We start from the raw sequence: 23,994 nt of genomic DNA, 5'->3' as shown, positions 1-23,994 counted from the left end.
AGCAAGCGTCTCTTCTGATTTTGCACTTAATTACGTGTTTTCTCTTTTCTTACAGGATCCGGCCACAACTCGCATTCCCCGCCTGGATGGCGTCTCCCGCCTTCCGAAGCCGAGTACTTTTGGCCTGGCCAGCAGCAGTGGCAGCACCACCAACAGAACCACCACCACCAGCACCACCCAGCACATACGACCACCGACGAGCGCACCCAAGGCCACTCAGATATTCCGAGCACCCGGCGATCCTGCCAAGCCGCGTCCCGCCAGCTCGTATGCCCCATCTTCAGCCGCTCTGCGGGATTTGGGCAGCAGTCTGAAGAAGAGCGCCAGTGGAGAGCGGATAAACAATGCGGTGAGCCTGCTCAGCAAGCGGACCACCACCGTCCTGAAGAAGTACTTCAGTCCCAAGTCGAGCGCCAGTGCAAATGCAGTGATGTCCAGTCCATGCGACATGACGAGCTCACTGCCAGTAACCCCACTTCCGGTGGGGAAACGTGATATGGTGACAAACGATCAGTTGACCAGCAGCACGCCGATGCCCCTCTTGAGATCCGAGACCTTTGTCTGCGAGGACGAGGAGCAGTCGAACCGAATGAAACTGGAGAGCACACGATTGTCCACCTTTGGACGAACAATGGACATCGATTCGCCAGTGCCAAATGAAACCAAAGTCCTGATCAGAGACGGCACGAGAATTATGAAGGGTTCACCATCGACGGATATCACTCAGATAGTGAGACCCGCTCAGAAAACACCATTGATGACATTCTGCTCATTGGATACCACTCATGAAATGACAGTGTGTTCGAGAAATAACGCAACACACTCGGTTAACTCGTCGGGAATAATGGGTAGAACAATGCCAGTTATTCCGGCCAAGGATGCCACCAGAACAATGTCTGCCAATTCTTCGGGACTTGGAAATCTTACGAAAGTCGTGGGAGGAGTTGGAAATATCACCCAAACTTTGGAGGCAGCAGGAAATATCACAAAAACGTTTAAGGGAGCTGGAGATCTCACGAGAACGGTTGAAAAAGAATCTAGTATAAGTAAGACTTTTGAGGTGGCAGCAAATTGCACTCAAACATTTACAAGAGGAGTAAATCTCACAAGGACAATGAATGATAAGAATGAAGAAGTCTCTAGGACAATAGACAAAGGACGAAGTAATACAAAAACCATACAAGCTGGACAAAATTTAACCATAACAATGGACACAGCATCCAATCTTACAAAATCCATTGATAGAGGAGCCACATTGACGAATCGAGGGGCGAATCTAACAAAATCGGTCATTGAACCAGGTGACTTCACAAAGGTGATCCACCAAGGAGCCAATTTAACCCTGAGCATGGATCAGCTACCCCTGCTGGAACACATATCCATGCCCTCTGGCTTGGACATTCTGAGTTCCAAGTGTTCCGGCAACGTTGAGAAACTGGGCCAGGAAACGGACGACGCGCTGGACGTGACGTTAACCAGTTTGGCACCGGACAAGACCAACATGAAGTTGCCGTTGAACTCCACGCTCAACACTGAAAGATTGCTGGACATCAGTGCGTTGCAGTCGCCAAGGCACATCCAGTTGTTGAACCTAACCCAGGAACTGGAGAGGGGAACTCCAAGCAGGGTCCACCTTCAGTCGGGGCGAAGATCCATTCCCCAGCACTCGCTGCTGTGCCTATCCCCCCAGTCGGCCACCACAACGCCGCATGGAATGAGAATGATGGGTCAGGCTACTCCGCAGCCAGTTCATCTGCTATCACCCCTGTTGAAGCAGGCACAAAGTGCCCTGGTTTTGCCCACTCGAACGCCGGATGGTGACATCACCATGGATGGCAATGGAGCTCTGGACAATACACTGACCTCCACATCGGTTAGGGGTCGGACCCGCTACAGTTTCGGACTTGATTTGCCAGACACCACGCTGGACTGCTCCATAGAACTGGTGGACAACTCGTTTTCCTCCTCAACCCAACTGCAGCAATTGCAACAGCAGCTTTTGAAGAAGCAGAGCTCCTTCGATCTGGACGAGAGCTTGGGCATCCTTACGCCCGATCAGATGAAGGATTTCCTGGACTCTCCACACAACAATCTTATGCACAATCTGGAAATGATCAGGATGCATCATCCGAATCTCCTGCAGTTGAGGATGGAGCAGACGCCATCGCCGGAGGAACTGCCTCTGGATCCCATTGAGATTAAATCAGAGATTGTCAAGCAGGTGGAGGCGTCCCAGAACCAGGTGAACACCTCGCAGCACTCGAAGCTGAGCAACAGCTTCATAACGAGCGTGACCAGTGTAACCAGTTTGGATACGGGCTACCAGGGCGATGGTGAGATGTCGCGTCCCGCTTCTCGCGGAGCTTGTGATCATTCCCCAAGCAATGGACCCCATTTGGGCCGAGTGAGTCGCCAGCCCAGCTTCCCTCCTCCGAATCCGGCTCCTTTGAGACGTCAGGATCCCATGACAGACTCGGATTTCTTTACCGAATCCGACGCGGATGATGTACTGCATCGCGGCGATCGTCGTGCCCAGGTGATCGATGGCCAGTTGTATGGTCCGGACATGATGCAACCTAGTGCCTCCGTGCCCCAGATGGAGGATTCATGCATGGAGTCATCGGGTATTTTCACGGACGTCGAGAATCGCTGCGACGAGGAGATGCGCCAGCCGGAACTGGAGTTGGATGTCGATATGGACATGTCGCCAGATGACTCCTCACAGACTATGCGCAAGGGTGAGATATTATCATTTATTACGAAGTTCGATCTGATATATAAGCATGTAGTGGCTATGATATTCAATACTTCTGATGAGCCCGTCCAATGCTAATGCCCTCTCTCTCCCTTCTCCTAGGTCAAGGTCAGCCCACTCCCACCCAACAGCAGCAGAATCAGCTGGCCCCCCAGCAGCGCCCGCCCAGCAGCTGTCTCTCCTCCTCCTCGGCGGCCACCACGCTCTCTCAGTCGCTCTCCAACCGCACCTCGTACTGCAGCGTCGACGGCGGCAGCGCCCGAAGTTTTTGCGGCGACGAAGCTTTCGCAGCGGGACGATCGCCGACGACGACGGCGGCAGCAGCATCGGCGGTGCTCTCAGTTCAGAAAACCACCTCGCCGCGTCCACACGCATCGCTGTCGTCGCTCTGCACGGTGGAGAATTACCGCGGTTCTGTTTCCTCGAACTCATCGATCGCCTCTCCCAAGTCGTGCAAGTCATCGGCTACCAAGACCTCTTCTGGCAAATCGCGCGTTTTAAAATCGCCAAAATCCCCAAAATCACCCAAATCGCCGCTAAATCGCAAGGCGCACACCCCAAACAAATGGGATGCCGTGATGAATAAGATCGCTAGCAATAAGTCTCTGATCAAGACAAACTACAACGATGTAAAGTCAAAGGTGTCGACCACACGGATCATGACCCCGGCTTCCGGTTCGAGTCCGGTTTCCGGTTCCGGTTCGGGCTCCGTTTCGCGTACCGCTTCGAGTCCGCGCGCCAGTCCCAGTGTGAGTGTCCGGCGTTCGCCCTCGGCCACGCCCAAAGTGCCGCCCAAGGTGCTTCTGGCCAAGCGACCGAGCAGCAGCAGTGGCAAGGTCAATGCCACGCCCTCGCCGCCCCCACACGCGACCCCGCCAACACGGCAGCCACTGGATAAAGGCTCAGTTGGTGCCGGGTCGGTGGGTGGTGGTGGCGCCCGTGCGGGGAAGACACCCAAGTCGCCCACCTCCCCCACTACACCCACCACGCCCACATCGCCGCCCGCCAAGAGACTCCAGTCGAGCCTCGTCAGTCGGTAAGTGATCACTGATAGGCGATACTATTTGATTTATTTCGAAAAGATAATGGTGTGACAATCAGCTGTTACGTTTATGGGCATGTAGATCCATAGGAACTTGGGGGAACATCATCAGTCAATCTATCACAGAAGGGCATTCGTATGCCCCCCAAAACCCAAAGTTTTCTTCCTTGCTTTAAGCATATCTCTTGCATACTTTCTTATCGCGGCCAGAGAACATACCAAGCTTATCAATCTTCCACCTTATCACACCAGTCTTTGTTGATGGACTTTTTGCGTTTGTTTTGGGCGCTCCACATTTCGAAGCAGTTTCGATAGGCCAATCGAGTGGCCATTTACACACCTGTCTTAATGAGTTCAGGGTCGTTTGTCTTGTGCGTTGAATAGATAGCGTAGATTGCACCCAGGTCTTTAAATAATTCATCAAGCATTTCGATTCACTTTGAAATTCAATGAGTTATGAGCGAGGAATAAGTAAGCAGTTGTGGAAAAATGAGAAATGGGGCGTGCCTTTCGCCCAGCACTATCTGAACTTTCTCAAAAGGTGCGAATACATTTGCCACATCTCAGTTTGACGTCACTTGGCGGTGTGAGCTAATAAATAAATAAATAGGCTTAATTAGATGGGTAATTTATCGAAGTGCGTAGGAGGTAAGCAGACTAAATCCAAATAAACATTAATTAGTTTCCACTTAGATTGAGTGAATTATTCAGCAGCGCAGAGAAAGTCAAGTGCGCCACAGTACGTAGTTTATTAAACATTTAAGCAGGAATTAGTTGAATGCGAAGAAGATATGGATTCCTGTATAGAGCGAACTATCCATGCTAATTTCACAGCTTTTGCGCTGTTTCGTCATGTGGACACAAATCTCGCTTGCGGTTGTCGAAATGATAATTTCGGTTCCCGAGGTGCATGCATTATACAAATTAAAACCAAAGTCACACAAACAAACGGGCGAGTTAAATACCACCAAAGTTTGACTTTTCAACTGGAGAGGGTTGAGTGCCGAAAGCAACCCACAAATTGTTCACAGACCCAAGAGAAGGCAGAACTAATTTCCATTTAAATATATACATTTTTGTTTTCGCCCAGGTCTTTCCTGTTTTGTTATTTTTCTCGCAGTTCAGCTAACATGCAAAACATTTTCAATTACAAATTTTTCCGCAACGCAGCGGCAGGGAAAATAAACAGCTTACAAATTAACAAGGCCCAAAACAAAGCTTGTCTCTAAAAATTATCATCTTTCGTCTACAGATTTGTTGTATTTTCATTTACATGACGAACGCCCATAAAAATGCATTAGATAAGAGATTTTCATCTCGGGTTAGCCACGATTCGGGGAATTACATGTAGTTGCTAGTTAGCTGTTGTTTTTTTTACCGCGACTTTTCTTTAATTTCAATCTGATGTCCATTATTTGAACAAGCCAAAGCCGCAAGGCAAAGTATATATGTATATACTTATCATCTGAGCCGGCAATAACAAACCGAGCAATGTGAATGTATCTTTGAGTGTGTGCTTTGTTTGACTCTCGATTCCGATTCCAATTCCGATTCCGATGAGCGTGAGTGTGTGAAAAACGCCCAAGCTCAAGCTCAAAGCGAGTTAATTTGAGTCAACTGGTATGCTAATATATATATGTATATGCGTTTGAATATCCATACGGCCAAGGTGTGTATGTAGCTTTGGTTTTTATTTTGAATGGCATTTGTCGGCAAATTACGTAAATTCGTGTATTGTTCGTTAGTAATGAGAGAATTTGTGGTGCCGAGAATTTTAAGCGAGGTTTCAGCTTTAGTTATTTAAATGGAAATTAAAAGCGAGTCTTTAAAGTGGCATCAATAATGTACATTAGGTCATATCTAGTATTGTGCCTAACCTTATAACCAATTTTCATGCATCGTGAAAAAAGCTGACAAAAATAAAGCAAATAAAGGGGAAATATCTCAACACGAACACATGTTATCAGCCATGGCGAACAACGTGTAACTTGTAGATAAACAAAGCAAAGAGCCCAAAGCTGGCCCAAAAAAATATCATAAATTTCGACAAGGTCAACAGAAATACCAGCAATTAGACAGGCACACGAAAAAATTACGATCTCCGGATATGAAAAACTTCAAACTCAAACTCAACGGCCACTGAAATGCAAATATTGGTTTTGGGTCTAGAAATAGATGGGGCATTTCCTCTGGAATCAAAATGAAAAACAGGAGAGTGATGAAAACTGGCAAGGGGAATCAAATTGGAAATCGAACATTAGTCAGGCATAAAAACAATTTCTGCCTTGTAAGCGGATTCATTAACACGTGCATGTGAAACTTGGGCTTTTCCATATGTTTTTTTTGTCAGGCAGTTAAAAAGATTTTTATGTTGAGAAGTCATAAACAAATGTCTGATAAGCTACACAAAGAGAAACTTTATTGTATTTTTTAACTCAACATTGACCCAAGGGTAAGCAACCAAGATATTTGAAACCATTTTTTTACAACGATAATAAAATAGTTTTCTCGCCGTGCATTCATTAACATCCATCAGATACAACTGTCTATATTGTGTTTACGACTTTGACCTTTCGCAATGATATGGTAGTTTAACTCTAATGACGTCGGCGATTGTCTCTGCCTCTTCGATAAAATAGCCATAAATGTCATGGTGTTATTAATAAAAGTTGCCCATCACACTCAATTGGATTCGCTGTTGATTGCGATGCGATGCGATTGCGAGAAATGGCATGGAAAAGGCTAATAAAGTCGTTTCCATCTGGAAAAAGTTGCTGCCGACTTTAATTCGCATAAAATTCACAAATTCACAAACCAAGACAGACATTTTGAGGAGACTTTAAAGCCTGGTGGCAAATATTGTGACAAGTGTCATGGGGGCTGTCAACACTGTAAACTCCCCTTAAACGCCCACAAAAATTAAAACGCGAGCGGTTTTAATTGAAAATGCAACCAGTTTCGTTTCGGCTAGTTTAAAGTTTAAATCATATTATGTAACATTTTGCCCGGCAGCAGTAACAAGAAAAGTTGTGTACACAAAAAAGGCAAACTTGTTCGGCAAACAAAAAGGAAAAGTGCGAAAGGTGGAAAAGTCGTGTTCATTCTGTGGGCTCTTTTCATTTTTGTTTACCCTTTTAATAAACAATTTTTTCGTTTACATAGCGGGGGCCATTCATAAATGCTTAATGGGATTAAAAAACTAATGGATATAAATATTAAATTAGCTGCCTCTGGACAAGCAAATAAAGATAACATTTTTGGACGGACTTGGCAGCTGAAAAATATATGAATTGGAATAATTTTATACTCTCGAGAATCCCGTTTACAGATAATATTTATGCGCTTTAAAAAAAACCAGTATTCGAATTGCTCAGATCAATTAATCGATTCTGAGAACAATTTTTATGGTCGGTAATTGTTCATTCTTTTGTTCATGAACAAAAGTTTCTACTTTAGATCAGAAGTAAATTTCAAAAGGAACTGGAATAAAAAACTTAAATGGCCACAGAACAACACTAAAAACTTAATCAAATATAGCATGAATTTTATTAATGTTTACTTTAGGCTTTCTACTGATTGGCCAAATTTAAAACGCAAAATATCTGCGCAGCATGAAATGGAACACATGTGTGCGCCGATTAAGATCTAAAAGTTAATAATCAACTGAGTATGGGTGAATTATAATAAATAATTAAGTCTTAGCTGATTGCCAACCAGCCATGATCCAAATAAATGTTAAATTTTTGATTGACAACAAATGCTGTTAAAAGTTGAAACTCACAGAGCTAATTGGCAGCCCAATTGTTCGGCAGCTTGGCCAAAATAAAATGAAGACCCGAAGTGTTTCAAAGTGCCGAAAGTTAACAAGGAACTAGTTGAGTAAATTTACAATTTACGTGTGAACTTATCCCTTTGCGAAAATTACCGAAAGTGTGGTTAGCTGTTGTTTGCCATTTGCAGTTTGCTTAAGAGAAAAACCAACAGAGGAGTTTAAAAAGTTGTTAAGCCCATCCAGCTAAATGCAAATGAGTTGCCATCGGTCTGGCTTATAATACCTTATCTGAACTGACCCTGAACTTGGCCAGAAAGTTGAGCTCCCCAGTCGAATCGAATCGAATCGAACCTCGTACCAATTAGGCGTTGCCTGAATATTTATGCGCTAATCAATGATCGGCTCATGTTTACGAGCGTTTCTGGCTGAATAAAATAAAATTCCAAAAACCGTAGGGAGGGGACAGCCCATTTAGGGGTTTGGTGGGAAATTTATTGTTCGCCTGAGTTGTGACCCCAAACACACTCCCCCTTTCGACCTTTTGACGAGTGGCACTTTTTGGGTGTGAAATGCGGCCAAAATGTGCAGGAACAAGCTGGAAGGCCATAAATCATTATTAGAGTGACAAGTTTAATATTTTGGTTGGGTGATTTTGGGACTGAAAACAAAAGAACTTTACAGTGACTTTGTTGCATATTAAATTGCACAGATTTCTCAATTTTCAAACGAAATAATTTAAAGGCGAGGCTTATTAGCAGCATATTTAATTTATTTCAATTAACCTGCCACTATAAATTATTCTGTGTCTTTAACAAGCTCTAAGTGGGCTTATAAAAGAAATCGTTTTATATTTCGCCAGCCTAACAAATGGCAAAGCTGATTGGGTTGACCCCAAAAAAAATGGTAGAAATGTCTTGTGCTCGCAGTTCTAATGGAACGCAATAAATCTCTCGGACACATTTACATTTAAGCGCTGTAACGAGTTTCACAAACGGGCAAGGCTTTTGTTTCATATGATTTGATTTTTTTTTTGTATTCTCAAAAGGTTTCCATTTCGATGGATTCAGATGCGAGGTCGCTCGGGGGGTTTGCGTTTAATGAATTAGACAAGTTTTGTGCCTTGTGGCTGATTTGAGCCATGTTGTTAGCCCATTTGAAGATTGAAACCAGAACGCACCCAATAATACCGAAATTCCCAGCAAAAGTTTGCTTTGCGAGGGGGGCCAACTCAATCGAGCGAAACCGAATCAAATGGTCAATCAGAATTAATGAAATTGCCGCATGCAAATCGCAGCTTTTGTTGCATTCTGACGTCAATTAAGCGTTTCATTCAGACCGCCATTCCATCGGATTTCCCCTTGGCAGCCGGCAACGCCTTTAGAATTTTCATTTACGCTCGTTGAATATCGCCGCCAGCCGGACATTTTGCAGTTAGCATTTTGCATTTTGCGAATTTGCATTAACAATTCATGCCAATTTCCAGCTATATTTTCGCTGTCGGTTTTCAGCTACACAGAGTAATTACGAGTGCGAGTGGTGGGGAATTTACAATTTTACAAGTTTTGGCTTCTTCGTTGAGTGTGCAAGAAACAGAGAATTTGAAATTGTAATGAAGTTGGTTTTTGCGGCGGCCAAAGTTTTCCAGTAGCTAGAGAAAATTGTTTATTAGCTGCTGGGCGGGGAGAAGGGCGTGGCGAAGGGGGAGGTGCACGGCAAGGTTGCCAGTCAGCATAAATTATAAGTGAGAATTTAAAAAAATATTACGCAGTTGAAGTTTTGGTTTGATAAATGAAACTTAAGCTAATTTACAGTGCGATAAAATGTATCCCATAGCTATCAATTTACTTCCAAAGCTGCAAATTCCTAAATACAATGCAATCTGATTATACATTTTGTGTTGGTATTAAACAATTTCTTAGTGACACTTTTACAATCAAACAAATCTTTGCTGATGACAGCTTACAGTCTTAAAATCGCCTTTAAATTTAAATTAAATTTCCATTGCAGGTAATTGGATTTGTGGGTGAATTGCCTTTGCTGGCATTAACTACTCATAAATCAAAATGTGCTTTCAACATTTAACGATAAGTTCCACATTTCTCAGTGCCTCTATTTGTGCCTTGTGCAAATTAATTTGAAATATGTGTCACATTGCCCGGTTTACTTGGGAGTTTTTGCTTTTGTTGGCCAGACGGGGTACATTAATATGTAATTAGCAGCAAATGACCTCAATTTTTGCGGAGGGCTTGCCGTTGGCAGCCAGGAAAGTACTCTCTCTGGATTGGGATGATGAAAGTCCCACGTGTCCAATGGCATTTGATGGCGTTTTAAGTGCCACCGAATGAACAGCTGAGTAATGCCGCCCTGCGGCATTCGTTGCTCATCATCGACATCATCATTGGATACTATATAGCCCGAATTGAGGTTCCATAACAAAAAAATGTGGAAGGAATACCTCCAAAACCATAAATTTATGTGAGCGTGGCAAACAAATTGCCTTCCGTATGGGAAATTATTGCGTGTGTGCACCCAAATGAAGTGGGAAACAGACGGTGGAGTGGAAAAGTCGGAAAAATTGTGGAAAGCCGAGGCAGCGGGTGGGAAAGTGGGCGGCAACAGGGCACAGGAATCGACGACAAATCATGAATTTGTCAAGGCACATCAGCAAGCTGGAAATACCTGAAAATACCTGAAAATACAACCATGACACGTGAGCATTTACACAATCCACGTTAAGTCACCAAAATTGTGGACAGCAAACGCTTAATACGAGTAGTTCTTTTAAATATTTAAATACAAAAAAATATTTTAAAAATTTAACAAAGATAAACCCTAACTAACTAGTTGTGTATTGCTAGCTGCCTAATATAAGTATTTATTTATTTAAAGACTTACCCAAAAAGATCAAAACTTTTTCCGTGTGCTTAAACAAGCAACAGAAGTCACTTGACTTAACCCATGACATGTGTCGCTTGTTTTGACCCCCTTAACACCACTTTGCCTCGCTTTTCGCCAGCTTATTTCGTTATTGATTTCGGGGTGTTGAAAGATTTTCCTTTTCCCTGGGGCGTTGGCAACATTTTGACTGCCATTAAAGTTCACCAAATCTCTGGCATGCGATTTTTCTCACACGTTTCGTAATGTCGATGGGAAAAATCTTATGTGGCAATCGTCTGGCGATTTTAATTTGTCGCCTTCTTTTCGATTTATCTGTGTGCTTTCGGGAAAATGTTTTACAAGTTGGTGAAATTTCTCGGCATTTTCGTTGCGTTGTCTTCTTGAGTTTTTCCCGATGATTTTTGATTAATTGCTCCTCGCTGCCCGAAAGCGATTTAAGTTTTTTGTCTTTGCTTCTGTTCGCTTCTTTATAAATTGGATATTAACTAATGAGCTTAAGTGATTTGGTTGCATTTTCAGCTTTTTCCGTTTGTTTTTTGTTTGAGCATTGTGAAAGTATCAGAGCTGAAGAAAAATGTATTTTCGCTGTGTGTGTTCTATAGAAAGGGAAAATTAAGTTGCTGTTGATGTGCGCGTGGGAATTACGAAAGTCATTCATGGTTGCATTAGGTGAGCCATCAATGGATTATATAAGTCACTAATTCATTTTATTTCGAAGTAATTCTATTTTAAAGAAATTGTTACTCAATTCTAAACCGAATTTAATATGTTTGATGTGCACCTACCCCAATTCAATTTCACTTAAACGCCCACAAATCTCTGTTTGATATCTCTATGCCCATATCGGTGGCCTGTGGACTTCAAAGCGACTTTTAGCCAGCCACTTAGACGCCCATCAAAATGTTCCGACTTGGTAAAATAAAAACGGCGAATAGAAAAAAGAATTGCTTGGCCCACAACAAGCAGGGCACAATGCCGGCTATTACACTATACAGACAAATAATTCCAACTCATGAATCACATGACTTATTTATAAACGACACCAGCGGCCCATCCATCCGCGGCACTAACTCAACAAAACTCAACCCAGCGCAGCCCAAACTCTATTTTTGCCCGATTTTCTCGCTCGATAGACCCGGCAAAAAATAAAAAACCGGCCATGGGAATAAAAAAAAGTTTCGGCGGCCGAAAAGAGCAGCAAACATCATCGGTAGTACGGAATCATCTATCCCAACTAATGCAACAAAAAACAAAACAAGCGAAATTAGTTCAAATTCTATATTTAAAAGTAGGACTGTCGGCAAAATGTTGCTGCATCTTTAGCTCCACCGCTTTTCCGTCGCTTTTCCAAACGAAGCGCAACGCCGTGGAAAACACTTGTTTCGCTTTTCGGCCTTTCCGAAATACGAAAGCAACACAAACTTTGTTGCACGGTGTTTGTGAGTGAATGTGGCAACATCCGCAAGGTGAAGAGAAGACCATCAAACATAGGAATTATATAGATTAAAGGAAATTTCATAAATTTTATTTAATATAAAATATATATTGGAGAATATCAGAATGCTGTTGTGCTGCAAGATACTTTTATTTATTTTGTAGTATATTTTAAAGTGTTGGTTGACTTCAAAGCTAATGTGATAATTACACTTTTTATTATTATACAAATAGAAGAGTATCTTCAAGTGGCTTAGGCCAAACTTTAATCAGAGCTCGACTATCTTTTGTTCCACTATTCCTTATCTCGCCGCAGAAATCGCCATTGAAAGAGTTGTTGAAATGTTTACGCTCAGCTTCGTCCATTGTACATGGATGATGGAAAATATTGGGGGGCACTCGAGCAAAACGGCGCCGGTTGCCGAGGCCCAGAATCAATTAGGTTTTTGCTTTGTAACCAAAGTTGGCCACTTCCCTCCTCCATGGAAAGAGCAAGATTTGGCAAACTTTTTGTACACCAATTAATACATTTATGCATGTTTTTAATGGACACTTTTAGCGTTTCTGGGATTTCCGTTTCGAGCTTTTCCAGTCGAGTGCGCTAATGTGCTAAATTCTGCTCGAAAACCATTTCACATTGCTCGAACTTGGCTCTTGTTTTTGTTTGCACTCAAACGAAAAATGTATGTATGCGTTCTCTTTGGAAAACAAACAATTTGAAGAATAACCATAATTCTTACAACGAAAAGACCGAGTGGAAAAGCCAATATTTGGCTGGATTGCTATTTATACAGCAATTCTTCAGTTGACCGCAATTTCGACGAATATGAATTTTAATGTTTTGCTGGCTCCTCTGCGATGCGATCATAATTTAAGACCTTGGGGAATATGATGCAATTTTGGTATTTATGAATGCCTTAATGTTACGGTTTATACAAACATGTGGCTGTTTTGGTTTCTTTAATTTTAAACAAAATTACAGAACTTCCACTGATCCACATTCAAGTGTCAAATAGCTGTAAGAAAAATTAGAACAAAGCCTCTAATTAACACAGACACGAAGGCAGCGGCGATAGATCTTCCTACAAACACCCCGACTAATGACGACTTCAGATGAAATTCCGCCTAGGAAAACCAACATTTACATTTCTTATCGCACAGTCACTTCAATTTGCACATTTCTGCGCTCCGTCGGCTTTCTGTGAAGTATCTATCTCAATCATTGAATCACCGAGTATAGCGTGCTGTCTTCCCATCCAACATTTCCAGCTATTTGCAATGGTTTCCTAACCCCAATGCTATTGTAAGCCATATCCCACTGCCCATATATGACATAAACTATTGCAGTATGGAAGAAAAAGTGTGGCACTGCCAATGAGCAGGTTGTCAGCCAGCCAGCCAGTCTATATGCCCATCTATGAGACGGAGTCATTAGACTTGGCTAACAAGTGGGGGAGTGCTGGCTGGTAATACCCCTTCCGCAGAGGGGTCTTTGCCATTTGGTAATCGTTTTGAGACCGCTAAGCAAAGTCTGACAAACTGATCAAACAGAATGTGGCAAACAAAAGTATGATTGTGTGAATAACCACTTTACAATATTAGATACAAGATGTATCTATGTACAGTAACTTATATATTGATGAACTCATAGTAAAGTGCGCTATATCATAACCGAAACCCATTCAAAACCCATCTTGTATCGTGCGAAATTAGCTGAGTTATATGAGTAGATCTAATTGAAGTGAGCCACTTCTACTTCTCCAGCCACTTGAACAGACTTATGCCCACTCCACCTCCGCTATGACTTCCATTAGAGCTGCTTAGTTCTCGGATGGAGTGTCTCCGGCTTCATGGCGACCACTTTGGAGCACTGCACTCCAGTTGAGTGTCGTTATTGTTACCATCTACCATCTACCATCCAGCATTTACCATGGCGATGACTTGTCTGCGGTCTGCGACGACATCAAATGCTGCTAATGTTCATTAATAACTCATGCGTTAAACAAAAGCTGCGATTCTCGTGTGGTTTGGTTTGGTTTGGCCGGTTAGATTGGAGCTCTCATTGTGCTTCACTCTTGAAGTTGTCAGTCTGGTTATGTTGTCATTAAAGAGCATTTAATTTGAGATAAATGAATCGAAGTTTTTAAATCTATATATTTGAAAATGAGATAGCCTGTTTTACTCTGCTGCTCACTACGCCAAATTCCACTTCATTATTTGATGTTTCTATTAGAAGTGAGTAGAGCAATTAGATTCCAGCATAATTTAAAACAAAGGGTCACCTAGTTACGTTGGAGAACAAAAGAATTGATTAATGAGAATTTTCGCAAGATACAAACCGTGTATATATGTAAATAAGATCTCGCATAATGAACTCATTGTGCCGCTCTCCGCAAAGGAAGTGAACAATTTAATTATTCTACATTCGCAGAAGATTCTTTTGAGGTTAAGAGGGCAACCGCGAAGTGCAATCACTGCCAGTCGCTTTCAATGGCCATTAAATCGAATTGGCCTAGCCAAGTGAAAGTATGCAAATGAGTTAAGTACGCAACGTTTCAACGAGAGGATATAAACTTCAATTAAAATTGTGGCTTATCGATTGGGCATGTACGCAAATAAAACCAATTTTGAGTATTTAAGTACACTACAAAAGTTGTAATACCACTAGAAATGTGCTGTGTACTACTGGGTATGCAAAACACAATAAAGCAAGAAATGCAACGAAAATCGAGGGGGAATACGTTGTTTGGGGGATAAATCCCTCAAACGTTTGGATCGTCCAATTCCCCACTGCCATCTCCTTCCTTGTAGAACGAACAAACAAAGCTGAGTGCAAACAGAGCTGCAGCTGCAATTAAGTTTAATGGAAGCTCATTAAGAGTACGAATTGTTTCTGCTCCGACTGGAGTCGAGGGAGATGGCAAACGGTTGCATAATGAATTCAGATGCATATACAAGCTATGTATGTATATGCAACTGGCCCGTGGTCTGCAGATGGATGCCTGCCACAGCAATAACGACGAATTATTGAGGAAACTGCAATTCGAAGTTGCTGTTTGCTGGCAACGAGAGGAAGTCGCCTAATTGCCCCGTCAATTTTTCTTTTCACTTTTTGCATTTGCCAAAGGCCAAAGATCAATTGCTGGCCTGGCCAAGTGCCATCAAAAAATAGTCAGAAAAAAAAACCTGGAAAATGGCAGCTCAGTTGTCAGAATTTTTATGGATTTTGTCATGGCTCTTAATGTCGTCTGTGTCCTTGTTGCTGTGGCAATTAAAATGCAGCCAGTGGCATCTATTCGCAAAAAAAAAAAAAAAAAAAGACAAGGAATTAATTGTCAGCTTGTAAAAGTGAACATTTACAAGTGTCGCAAGTGAAGAGGGAAACGGAATTGCTTTGGGGATTTCGCAATAAACACCTGATTCAGGTGACGAAAGATAATCCTCGTAAAACTAAGATTTAAAAAGAGTTTTCTTTGATTCAACAGTCAAAAAAAACTACTGATGTAGTGGATCTTTATATTTTCATAAAACGCGTAAAATATTAAAAAAATATATTTTAAAAAATATATTTCTCAATTGCACATGAGGTGATAAGCCAGTTCTCGCGAAGAGAAGGGAATGCTGGCCATAGTAATCCTGATGACTGGAGGAGTTGGGGTATCCAAAAACCCCAATCGTTCTGGCCAGAAAACTGCCTTCAAAGTGGTGGCAACATCGGTGAAAGGGTAAGCGTGTTTCTCCAGCCCAAAAAGCTGACAAATGAGAGGCAAAGGTGTGTTCCTAGCAGGTGAAAATTTGGGCTGGAACTTTGCCTTTGCCTGTGATTACATTCCTACACAGTACAGATAATTCTAGGGGATTGTCTGTGCACTTTGAGATACCTTTTAGAAAAGGGGTATATCCGAATAGGAACTCACATCATTCGCCAAAGTGTTGGTAATTACAAGGAGTGTATTGAATGGATTTCAATTTCAGTAATTTAATTTTTATATCTATAGTATACGTGCTTAAATCGCGTACTTGTCTCCCCTCTTAGGTTTTCGTTAATGTCTCCCCTCAGATTTTCATGAATGTCTCGACATTTGCATTTCATTAATAATGCATTTTAATTACGAACCATCGCAGTTGCAACTGCTCCTCAGCTTTTGCACTTTGTGGTCGGACTGGGGATGATATAATAAATATTTATAACAACGTCACGGGTTTAAGGCGAAGGAACAGCCCCATCATCGGTACATTGCTATTTAAAAATTTACAATCTGTTTATAATGCGAGTACGCCCAATAGTGCCCTCTCTTTTTCGGCAGCCTCTAGCCGACTCTTTCTGTTCAATCGATTCTCTCACTCGATTTCCGCTAGTGTTTAACGCTTCAGCGAATTCTTCAGCGTGTCGATGGGTTCGTTTCACGTTTTGCATAATTAAATCTATTTACCGCCCAGTCGCCGACTTTCCACCCGCCTTTCCCTGGATTTTTGTATAATGCCTGAAAACTCCACATTTGTAACTCGCACTGGTTAGCTGTGCTGATGAACTTGTTTCCTACTTCAGCCTTCCCAGGCGGAAATGTTCGCTTTTCTTCGGGGATTGGCGTTTTAGCTATTTCTTGGCTTTGGCCAAGGCGGCGCCTTAAATGGTGACACAGAAAGCAAACCTTGGCAGTGAAAATATAGTATTGCCAAACGGTAGCTGGGCTTGCCGGTAAACAATGTTCGCTGCAAAAACTCCGAATGACTTGGCATAGTTTACGCAGTGAAATTGATTTGTGTTCGCTTTTATTTTCTTTATGCACGCGGCTTTGCCGACAAGAAATTAAGTATTCTGAACTAATGTTGATTTATGAGGAGGGGGGAAAGTTGCGTGCTAAAAAACAGATTTTCTTCCGGAAAAAAAAAACCAAACTCGAAATAAAATTGCTTTGTACAATTTGGTGGTCATTGCTGAATTTTTATTTATAATTTATACATTTTCCATGTAGTATCATCAAGCAGTAATGCCATTTTGATGCTTGAGATGCTCATTCATGAAAGTGAAATTGTTACTTGATGATAGTACATTTATAGCGAGATGATCTATCCTTTTGGCTCTGGTCCACAATTTGAGATTACTGAGCTTCCAAGCTACTGCTAATCTTTGCAGGAATTGATAGTTCAAGCAGCCTTTCCGTCTGTTTTTCAACTTATGGGAGAAACGTTCCCACTTCTAGCGACGACTCTTCGGATGTCGCCCCGCTGTATATCGAAAGAGATAACTAGATCCTTGTCCACGCCCATTGAAGCCCCTGCGTTGTCGTACAAGCCACAATAGTTGGGTGCCGAGAAGACGGTGACCAACTGGCGTTTGGCAAAGAACTCGTATCCATCCTCCACCACCTGGTGGGCACGACACACCAGATCGAAGTCGTTCTTTTGCAGAAACTTCTCGAGTACATCGCGCCCATAGAGGTAGCTAACACCCCGATCACTCGATGTCCAGCCGAAGCCATAGCGATCCGGATCGCTCCACAACAGATCGCATAGCAGACCCGTTTCGGGCACTTCTGTGGGACGGGCAATCGATTCGATGTTGCTCAGCTCCTTCAGCTGCGGACTTAGGCCGCCGTGGCAACAGAAGATGCGGTGGGAAATGATGGCTGCCACGGGCATGCAGTTGTAGCAATCGACAAAGGTTTTCCACAGCTTCACCGTGTAGCGCCGCTTGCACTCGTCGAAGAATCCGTAGACTTTATTCACCGACTGCGACTCGTGATTTCCACGCAGTAGGTAAATGTGCTTTGGGAACTTGACGCGCAGTGCCAAAAGCAGGGTGATCGTTTCCACCGAGTTCTTGCCCCTGTCCACGTAATCCCCAAGAAATAGATACCGTGTCTGCGGCGGATATCCGCACTGATCGAGGATCTTCATCAGATCGTGATACTGCCCGTGTATATCGCCCACAACTCTAATGGGTGCCGTAACATTGAGCAGCATGGGCTCGTCGAGGAAAAGTTCACGTGCCAGGGTGCACAGTAAGTTCACTTCTGTCTCCAACAACGGAAGCCTTTGCATCTTTGAGCGTCGGAAGCTCATCAGTTTATTGAGCAGATCATTCAGATTTAGGGCCGCAGGCAGACGGTAGTCAGTACTCGCTTCGCTGTTCGACAACTGCCCCGCGATATGTAAACTTTGCATAAACACGGCCATCGTTTTGGTGTGTGAAATCAACAAGTGTATTCTCAAATAATAAAAAACTGACAGTAAATGGAAAGCCAGGAAAAATTATGAAATTTTTGACTAAAAAATGTCTTACATTATTGTAAATGGTAGCTCATCATCAACTCATTTTAACTGCAATTAATGCGACATGAAGTTAAAAGTTAAAACTAACGATTAACGGTCCCTAACTCGGTCCCGTACTGGTCCCGTACTCGTCCCGTACTCGTCCCGTACTCGTCCCGAACTCGGTGGTTTCCAGTGGTTTCCTGCTGAAATTTTCCCCTTTTTTGTAAAGTTTTTAATTATCGAGCTGTCGACGGAAGTCGTACGTAAAAAAGTGCAAGCGAAAAAATAGTTGAACAGCGGCGACGCAAATGAAATTTCACCCACTTAACGGAAAAACGGCGGTGCATAAATTTGACGCGTCTTCCAATTGATTTTCCAATTTTCACCTGCTTTGTTTGTTTTGTGATTGCTCAGCGACGCTTGAAGAATGTTTGCAATAATTTCACAGTCTTATGAATTTTCAAGTGCCGTCGCTGCGTTGCGAAGTTTTCAGATTGTTCGAAAGGCTACGGAAAATGCGAAAATTATGGTTGTGGGGAAAAACTAACGATGACCGGTTGAAAAGTTTGCATTTGTTATGGGCACATTTTCAGTGAATTGATTTAATGTTTATTGAGCAGACGATTGTTGAGTAATTAATTTGAAATTATAACTAATGGATGTTCATTGTCTTTCCTTACAGTGGACGCTCGTACAGCAAGGACAGCCACAAGAGTTCGCACAGTGACTTGAGTTTAATGTGCAATGCCTCATCGTCCCGGCCATCGAACCCTGCGTCTGGAAGCGGATCGCCGAAGCTATTGGCAAACACTCAATTGCGTAAGTATATTTATTTATATAATGTAATAGTGTACCTTAATATTATATATGATATAGTTTTGATTGGGTGTCAAACGACTGTTAAAAATTATATTTTGTTAGGTTTTTACCAAATGAATCATTTGTAGCCATCACAGTTAAGTATTCTACAAAGTTTTGCATATGAAATTGAGGTATTTTTACTTTAATGTGAAAGCCTAAAAGTATGCTTCACAATTTAAAACTTCTGATCGCACTTGTAAACTTTCTAGCGCGCAAGCAGTTCACAGCATTGCGACCAAGCAGTGCATGTTGCAGCAACATGTATAGTATAGTGCACTACCACAACCAGATAAACGAAACTATCTCTCACCGCAAATAAACTTTGATGTCTCGAGCCAAACTTCGAAACTGCTAAGTAGAATACTCAAAGTTTTAACGCCGCGAACCGGCTTTTCATCGACCACCAAGCGGCTGCTCGCTAAGAGTTCCGTTTTATGGCGAAGAGCGCTAGTTCGTGAGCGCTGAAGTTGTAGATACAAATGTATCTGGTGTCGTCGATAAAACGGCATTTGGCTTTTGCCTACAGTTTGCTTTTCGCCGCTGTCTCTTCAGTCGACGGCGGGTTTTCAATGCTAACGTGTGCCGCTCGCTCGCCGTTCTTCGCGTTGTTCGTGTTCTTCGTGATCTCGATTAGATCGCGTTTCGTGATCGAGAGGGAAAATAATTACCGAAATTGGTCATGAAACAAGGCCCAAAGTGTTTTGTGTGATAGTGATGGATCAAAAATCAATCATTTAATGTTATCTATAGTCCATTGAAACTACAAATTGCAGACGGGTCAGACTATGCACATAAATGATTCATAGTTTTTACTTAAAATGGCTCCCCTTTAAAGCCCTTTTTGCACCCCTAAACCGTTTTTTACCTTTATATTAACCCCGTCTGTAAAACAGGTTTTCCAACTTTTTCATAGAATGTCGGTTGGCTGGTGTTTCTTATTTATTTCGAAAATGTGTGTAAAATGTTTTCAGCTGAAACAAAAGCATCGTCTGGCATTTCCAGACTCACTTTTGACCACCGAAACTCGAAACCCATCCAACCACCTTCGACTGCATTATTCATTTGGTCTTATTTCTCTGCTCTTGACGTCATCTCTGTGTATTTCAATTTGGTATTTATTTCGCTTTTTACGTGTTGACAATGGATACCCAAAGAATATAAAAACACATACAGGATTTTTAGAGTAAAAATCGCATTAGCTTGGCAGGGCAATCAATCAATCAGTGGGTGCTCTCCCCCTTTCATTCCATTTTCTTGCCGACCCGACAAAGAATTCTTCTCGGCTTCTGCTGGCCATAAATTATGTTGGTCGTAATCAGTTTTGTTACAGTTTGTGCCTTGGCTTTCTCACGAACTTTTGCGAAGCCGCAAAATCACCCCAACTCTCTCTGCGTCTCTCTATAGACCCGATTACCGTTAGCTTTTGTCTAGGAGAAGAATCCGCCAGGTGAATGAAAAGGGGTGGGGAGAAGAGTTCATTTACCTATGGCAGTTGAAAACGTGCCTCTCGTCGCAACTCTGGGATCAAACTACATCGGCATTCAATTGGAAGCTCTGCAAGGCTTCTACTTACCTGCCTACCTTTGTCCAGCTGCCAAAGTTTCGCGAAGTGTAATCCCATAATGAATGGGTAAGTCGGGGGTGATGGGATGAATATAATGATGCCGGGATATAAGCTTCTCTCGACGTTGATTTGGGTGTGCGGAACATTACAATGAGATCACCTCAACACCTGGTGACATCAGTGGGATGGAGATTAAAGTTTTGCTTCTCTGTTGCTTGCTAAGTACGCATAGTTGACAAATGAATATATCGATGTTTGTCTGAGCTTAAATCTTCATCACTTCGGTAACTGACGAATGGGTATGAAACACTGCAGTAAAAAAGTTTGTTTAGCTAAATACTCATACGTTTGCTGGTAGATCAGAAAGGAATTAAAGTTTTGTCATTAAGTCTCGTATCAATTCTGAATAACAGCTTTAGTGTCAGATCGTAAAGTCCAAGAAGACTATTAAATCACTTATCCGCTTATGTTATTACGGAAATCATCAGTGGGAAATGGTCAGTAGGCGTAACAAACAGTTTCCACACAGAGGAATCTCACTAATGTTCTATATCCGTAGCTCAACGGATATTAGCCCTATATGGTTGGGCATGTTTAAGACCTTATTTATGGGGTTTTCTAGACTCTCTTACCTCCAAAGACGACACCTGTTTCCGGCCTTATCTACTGCTTTCGATCGGGCATCTTTTTGAGTCCACTCTGCCGTTGGCTCTGATTTTTCCACAACTGGCTGCTGTGGCTATAATTTTCATCAAACAGTCGACAGTTCTCGTTGTTGCTAGAAAACAAGCGGCATTTCGTGGTGTGCGTGGCTTTCCATCTGTGTGCATTTCTCTTCGTCTTTCATCTGTGTGTTTGTGCGGCATGAACGACTCTTTCTTAATTTTCACTTGACGTGCTGGCATGCTTTTGTGCTTTTTTACATTATTATTATCATATTTGCATTTTTTCTGCATCTCTTGTCTGCTCGGCTTGTCGTTGTCCGCCGTCTCCTCTCTTTGCCTTGCATTAAATTATTATTTACTGTGTACAGTGGGGCCTCGGTGGGGAAGATGATACTCCTGGGGTTCGGTCTCGGCTTCAGCTTTTGTCTCTGCACTGATAAAAATATTTGGGCGGCAGAATTTTCAGTATTAAAATCATAAAAGGAATAGTTTGGTTAATCGGAATTTACTTTGGAGCGCAGACTGCCTCTTTAAAAGTCATAAGTGGTTAAATTAATCTCTACAAACGAACATATTTACCAATTCTTTCTTTAAATTATTGTTCTCTGTGTATTTGGGTTTAAAGCGCCAACTCTTCAACTAATTTTTTGCTTTCATTTTGCTCTACCTCACCCTATCGCCCTTTCACTCTATCTCTCTCGCTGTCCCCCTCTCGCAATGGCGCTTAATAATTATGTGGGAAATTGCAAAATAATGCTAGACAGAAATATTTCTAGTATTTCTTTCATTTTCTGTGCTTTGTGTGTTTCGTTTCGTTTTGCACTTGTGTTTTCTTTTTTTTTTTGCATTTTCCATTCGCTGTTTTTGTATAATTCGCTTAACTATGCGAGAAAGTGTTGTGGGCGTTATGTTGTAAAAAATTATGCTGCAAAATATCAGCAGCAAAAAACTGCAACACCGCCGACCAAAGAAACTAAAAATGAAATGCATTCAAATGGAATTGCGGCTGCTTTTCAATTTGCCAACATTGTAAAGTGAAGTGAAGGTTGCTCAAGGGAAAAACTGAATTTCCATCAAGGAATTTTCCAGTTTTTCCAAAGGAAATAGAAATTTAAGGAAATTTCAAGTAAACAGATCATTTACAGATTATTCTTTATCAAAAAAAAAGGAAAGTTGATACCTCTATTTATAATAATAATAATAGATTAATTCGCATTGATCATTTGATCCCGGTAACTTTCTCATTCCTATACCTTTTGGCCATAATGCGATTACCATAATTGCATGGAACACCCAAAAAACTGATACCTTTTCCGATTCAAGTGCAAGCTCACCTCAGGAATAAACTATACAACAAAAATGTATCTTTAGATGGCTGTCAACTTTCACTTGATATTTTTCGATCGATGCAATCGGAAGGTGTATTGTCTGTGTTTTTTTTTACTTTGTTATGTTTTTTGCATAATTTCCTACGGCTCTCGTTGTTGGATAAGAAACGAAGGCGAAACACTTTTCATTTTGCCATAATGAAGCGCTTATATGCCGCGAACATCATGTGTCTGCCAATCACAAAGACCAAAAATGGTCAGAAATCAGCTGTTTGTGTGCCGGCCAAACAAATTTCAACTGGTCACTGAACCATTCACTCCATTCAGAGAGCTAGCCAAATTGATCAAAAAACTGGGCTGCCGATGTGTTGATAATGTTAACGAAGATTGAATCGGCTGGTGTTGTTAGAGTTGCATGTACCATGAATATCGCATTTCAATTCTAGCGTGCCGAGTCTTATGCTGCTGTCAGTTTTTTAACGAGCTGTTTAAATAAAAGTAAAATGGGAAAACTAGAGCAGTTTATGATAAGGTTTACGAGACACTTTGTTGAATTGCTGTGTTAAAGTCAAACGGAAAACAAGTAATAAGTTTCAGGCTGATTGATTTTGCATGTGATGTATTTATGTGCATGTATGGAACTAAAACTGGCTAAATATATTTTAGCTGTCTAACTTTACCTCTACTTTTTATAGGGTATTTTCTTGGCCATTTACCATTGGGTTTTCCATTCCCAGAATCACCTGCATTTCGTGTTTGATTGATCGCAGCATTTAAAGCCGAACGTTGTCTTCTTGCTGAGTTGTTAACGAGTGAAAGACAGGGAAATGAGATGGGACCCCCGAAGATCCGATGCTTTTAAACTCTGCTCAAACAACATCAACTTGAACACGCATTCGTGGCTAATTTGCATATCGAAGTAAGCCATTGAATGCCGGGACTTGAACGAGTCAATTGGTGGGTCTCGACTGGTCAAATGGATCCGCTCGTCGCGGAGTCATAAAGTGCATTTAGTGCTTAGTATTCGGTTTAATTCAATAAATTAATTGTGTCGTTAGACTCGCTCAACTTTTACCACACACTTCCTGCCGACCAAGCACGTAACTTGCGTTGCTAGAAAATCTATGCTATAAGTGCTACAGCCCGACAATTGTCATACAGATGGTTATTTAATGACCCAAGCCAAGGGCCCCGCGTTGGGCGCCAAATGTTTCTGTTTGGGGGTCGCACGTGCGGTCGCTTAGAAAATATCGCCAGACAGCCGGAAGCATTTCATAGGCCGTTGTTAATAATCACTCTCGTTAGATGCCAAAAAACACACACTCGACCAACTATATTGTTTGTCTAATGGAAATCTGTGGGACTGTTTTAACAGGTGCCCAACAAATTGATGGCCGCAATTCGTTTTGGCTTTGAA

General features: G+C 42.0%; 2 protein-coding genes across 5 annotated transcripts in view; one reads left to right on the top strand and one right to left on the bottom strand.

Annotated features, from left to right (window-relative positions):
• LOC6730818 (protein MLP1) overlaps positions 1-23,994 on the top strand; it is a 72,260-nt gene that overhangs the window by 17,655 nt on the left and 30,611 nt on the right. For 2 of the 4 annotated variants that reach the window (XM_039294965.2, XM_039294962.2), the window contains exons 2-4: positions 56-2,738; positions 2,858-3,791; positions 18,842-18,978. In XM_039294965.2, the coding sequence (XP_039150899.1) occupies positions 56-2,738; positions 2,858-3,791; positions 18,842-18,978 (3,754 nt within the window). Of the gene's footprint in view, positions 1-55; positions 2,739-2,857; positions 3,792-15,500; positions 15,627-18,841; positions 18,979-19,555; positions 19,798-23,994 lie in introns of those variants that run through there. The other 2 variants (XM_039294970.2, XM_039294972.2) reach the window with 2 other exon arrangements.
• Positions 16,828-18,156, bottom strand: LOC6730820 (serine/threonine-protein phosphatase PP1). The gene has a single exon (XM_002077951.4). The coding sequence runs from the start codon at positions 18,079-18,081 to the stop codon at positions 17,074-17,076; it is 1,008 nt and encodes a 335-aa protein (XP_002077987.1). The 5' UTR covers positions 18,082-18,156; the 3' UTR covers positions 16,828-17,073.

This window comes from Drosophila simulans, chromosome 2L, assembly GCF_016746395.2.
Source record: "Drosophila simulans strain w501 chromosome 2L, Prin_Dsim_3.1, whole genome shotgun sequence".
Taxonomy (NCBI): domain Eukaryota; kingdom Metazoa; phylum Arthropoda; class Insecta; order Diptera; family Drosophilidae; genus Drosophila; species Drosophila simulans.
The sequence above is the reverse complement of the archived record's forward strand: the minus strand, read 5'-3'. Positions and strand labels throughout refer to the sequence as shown.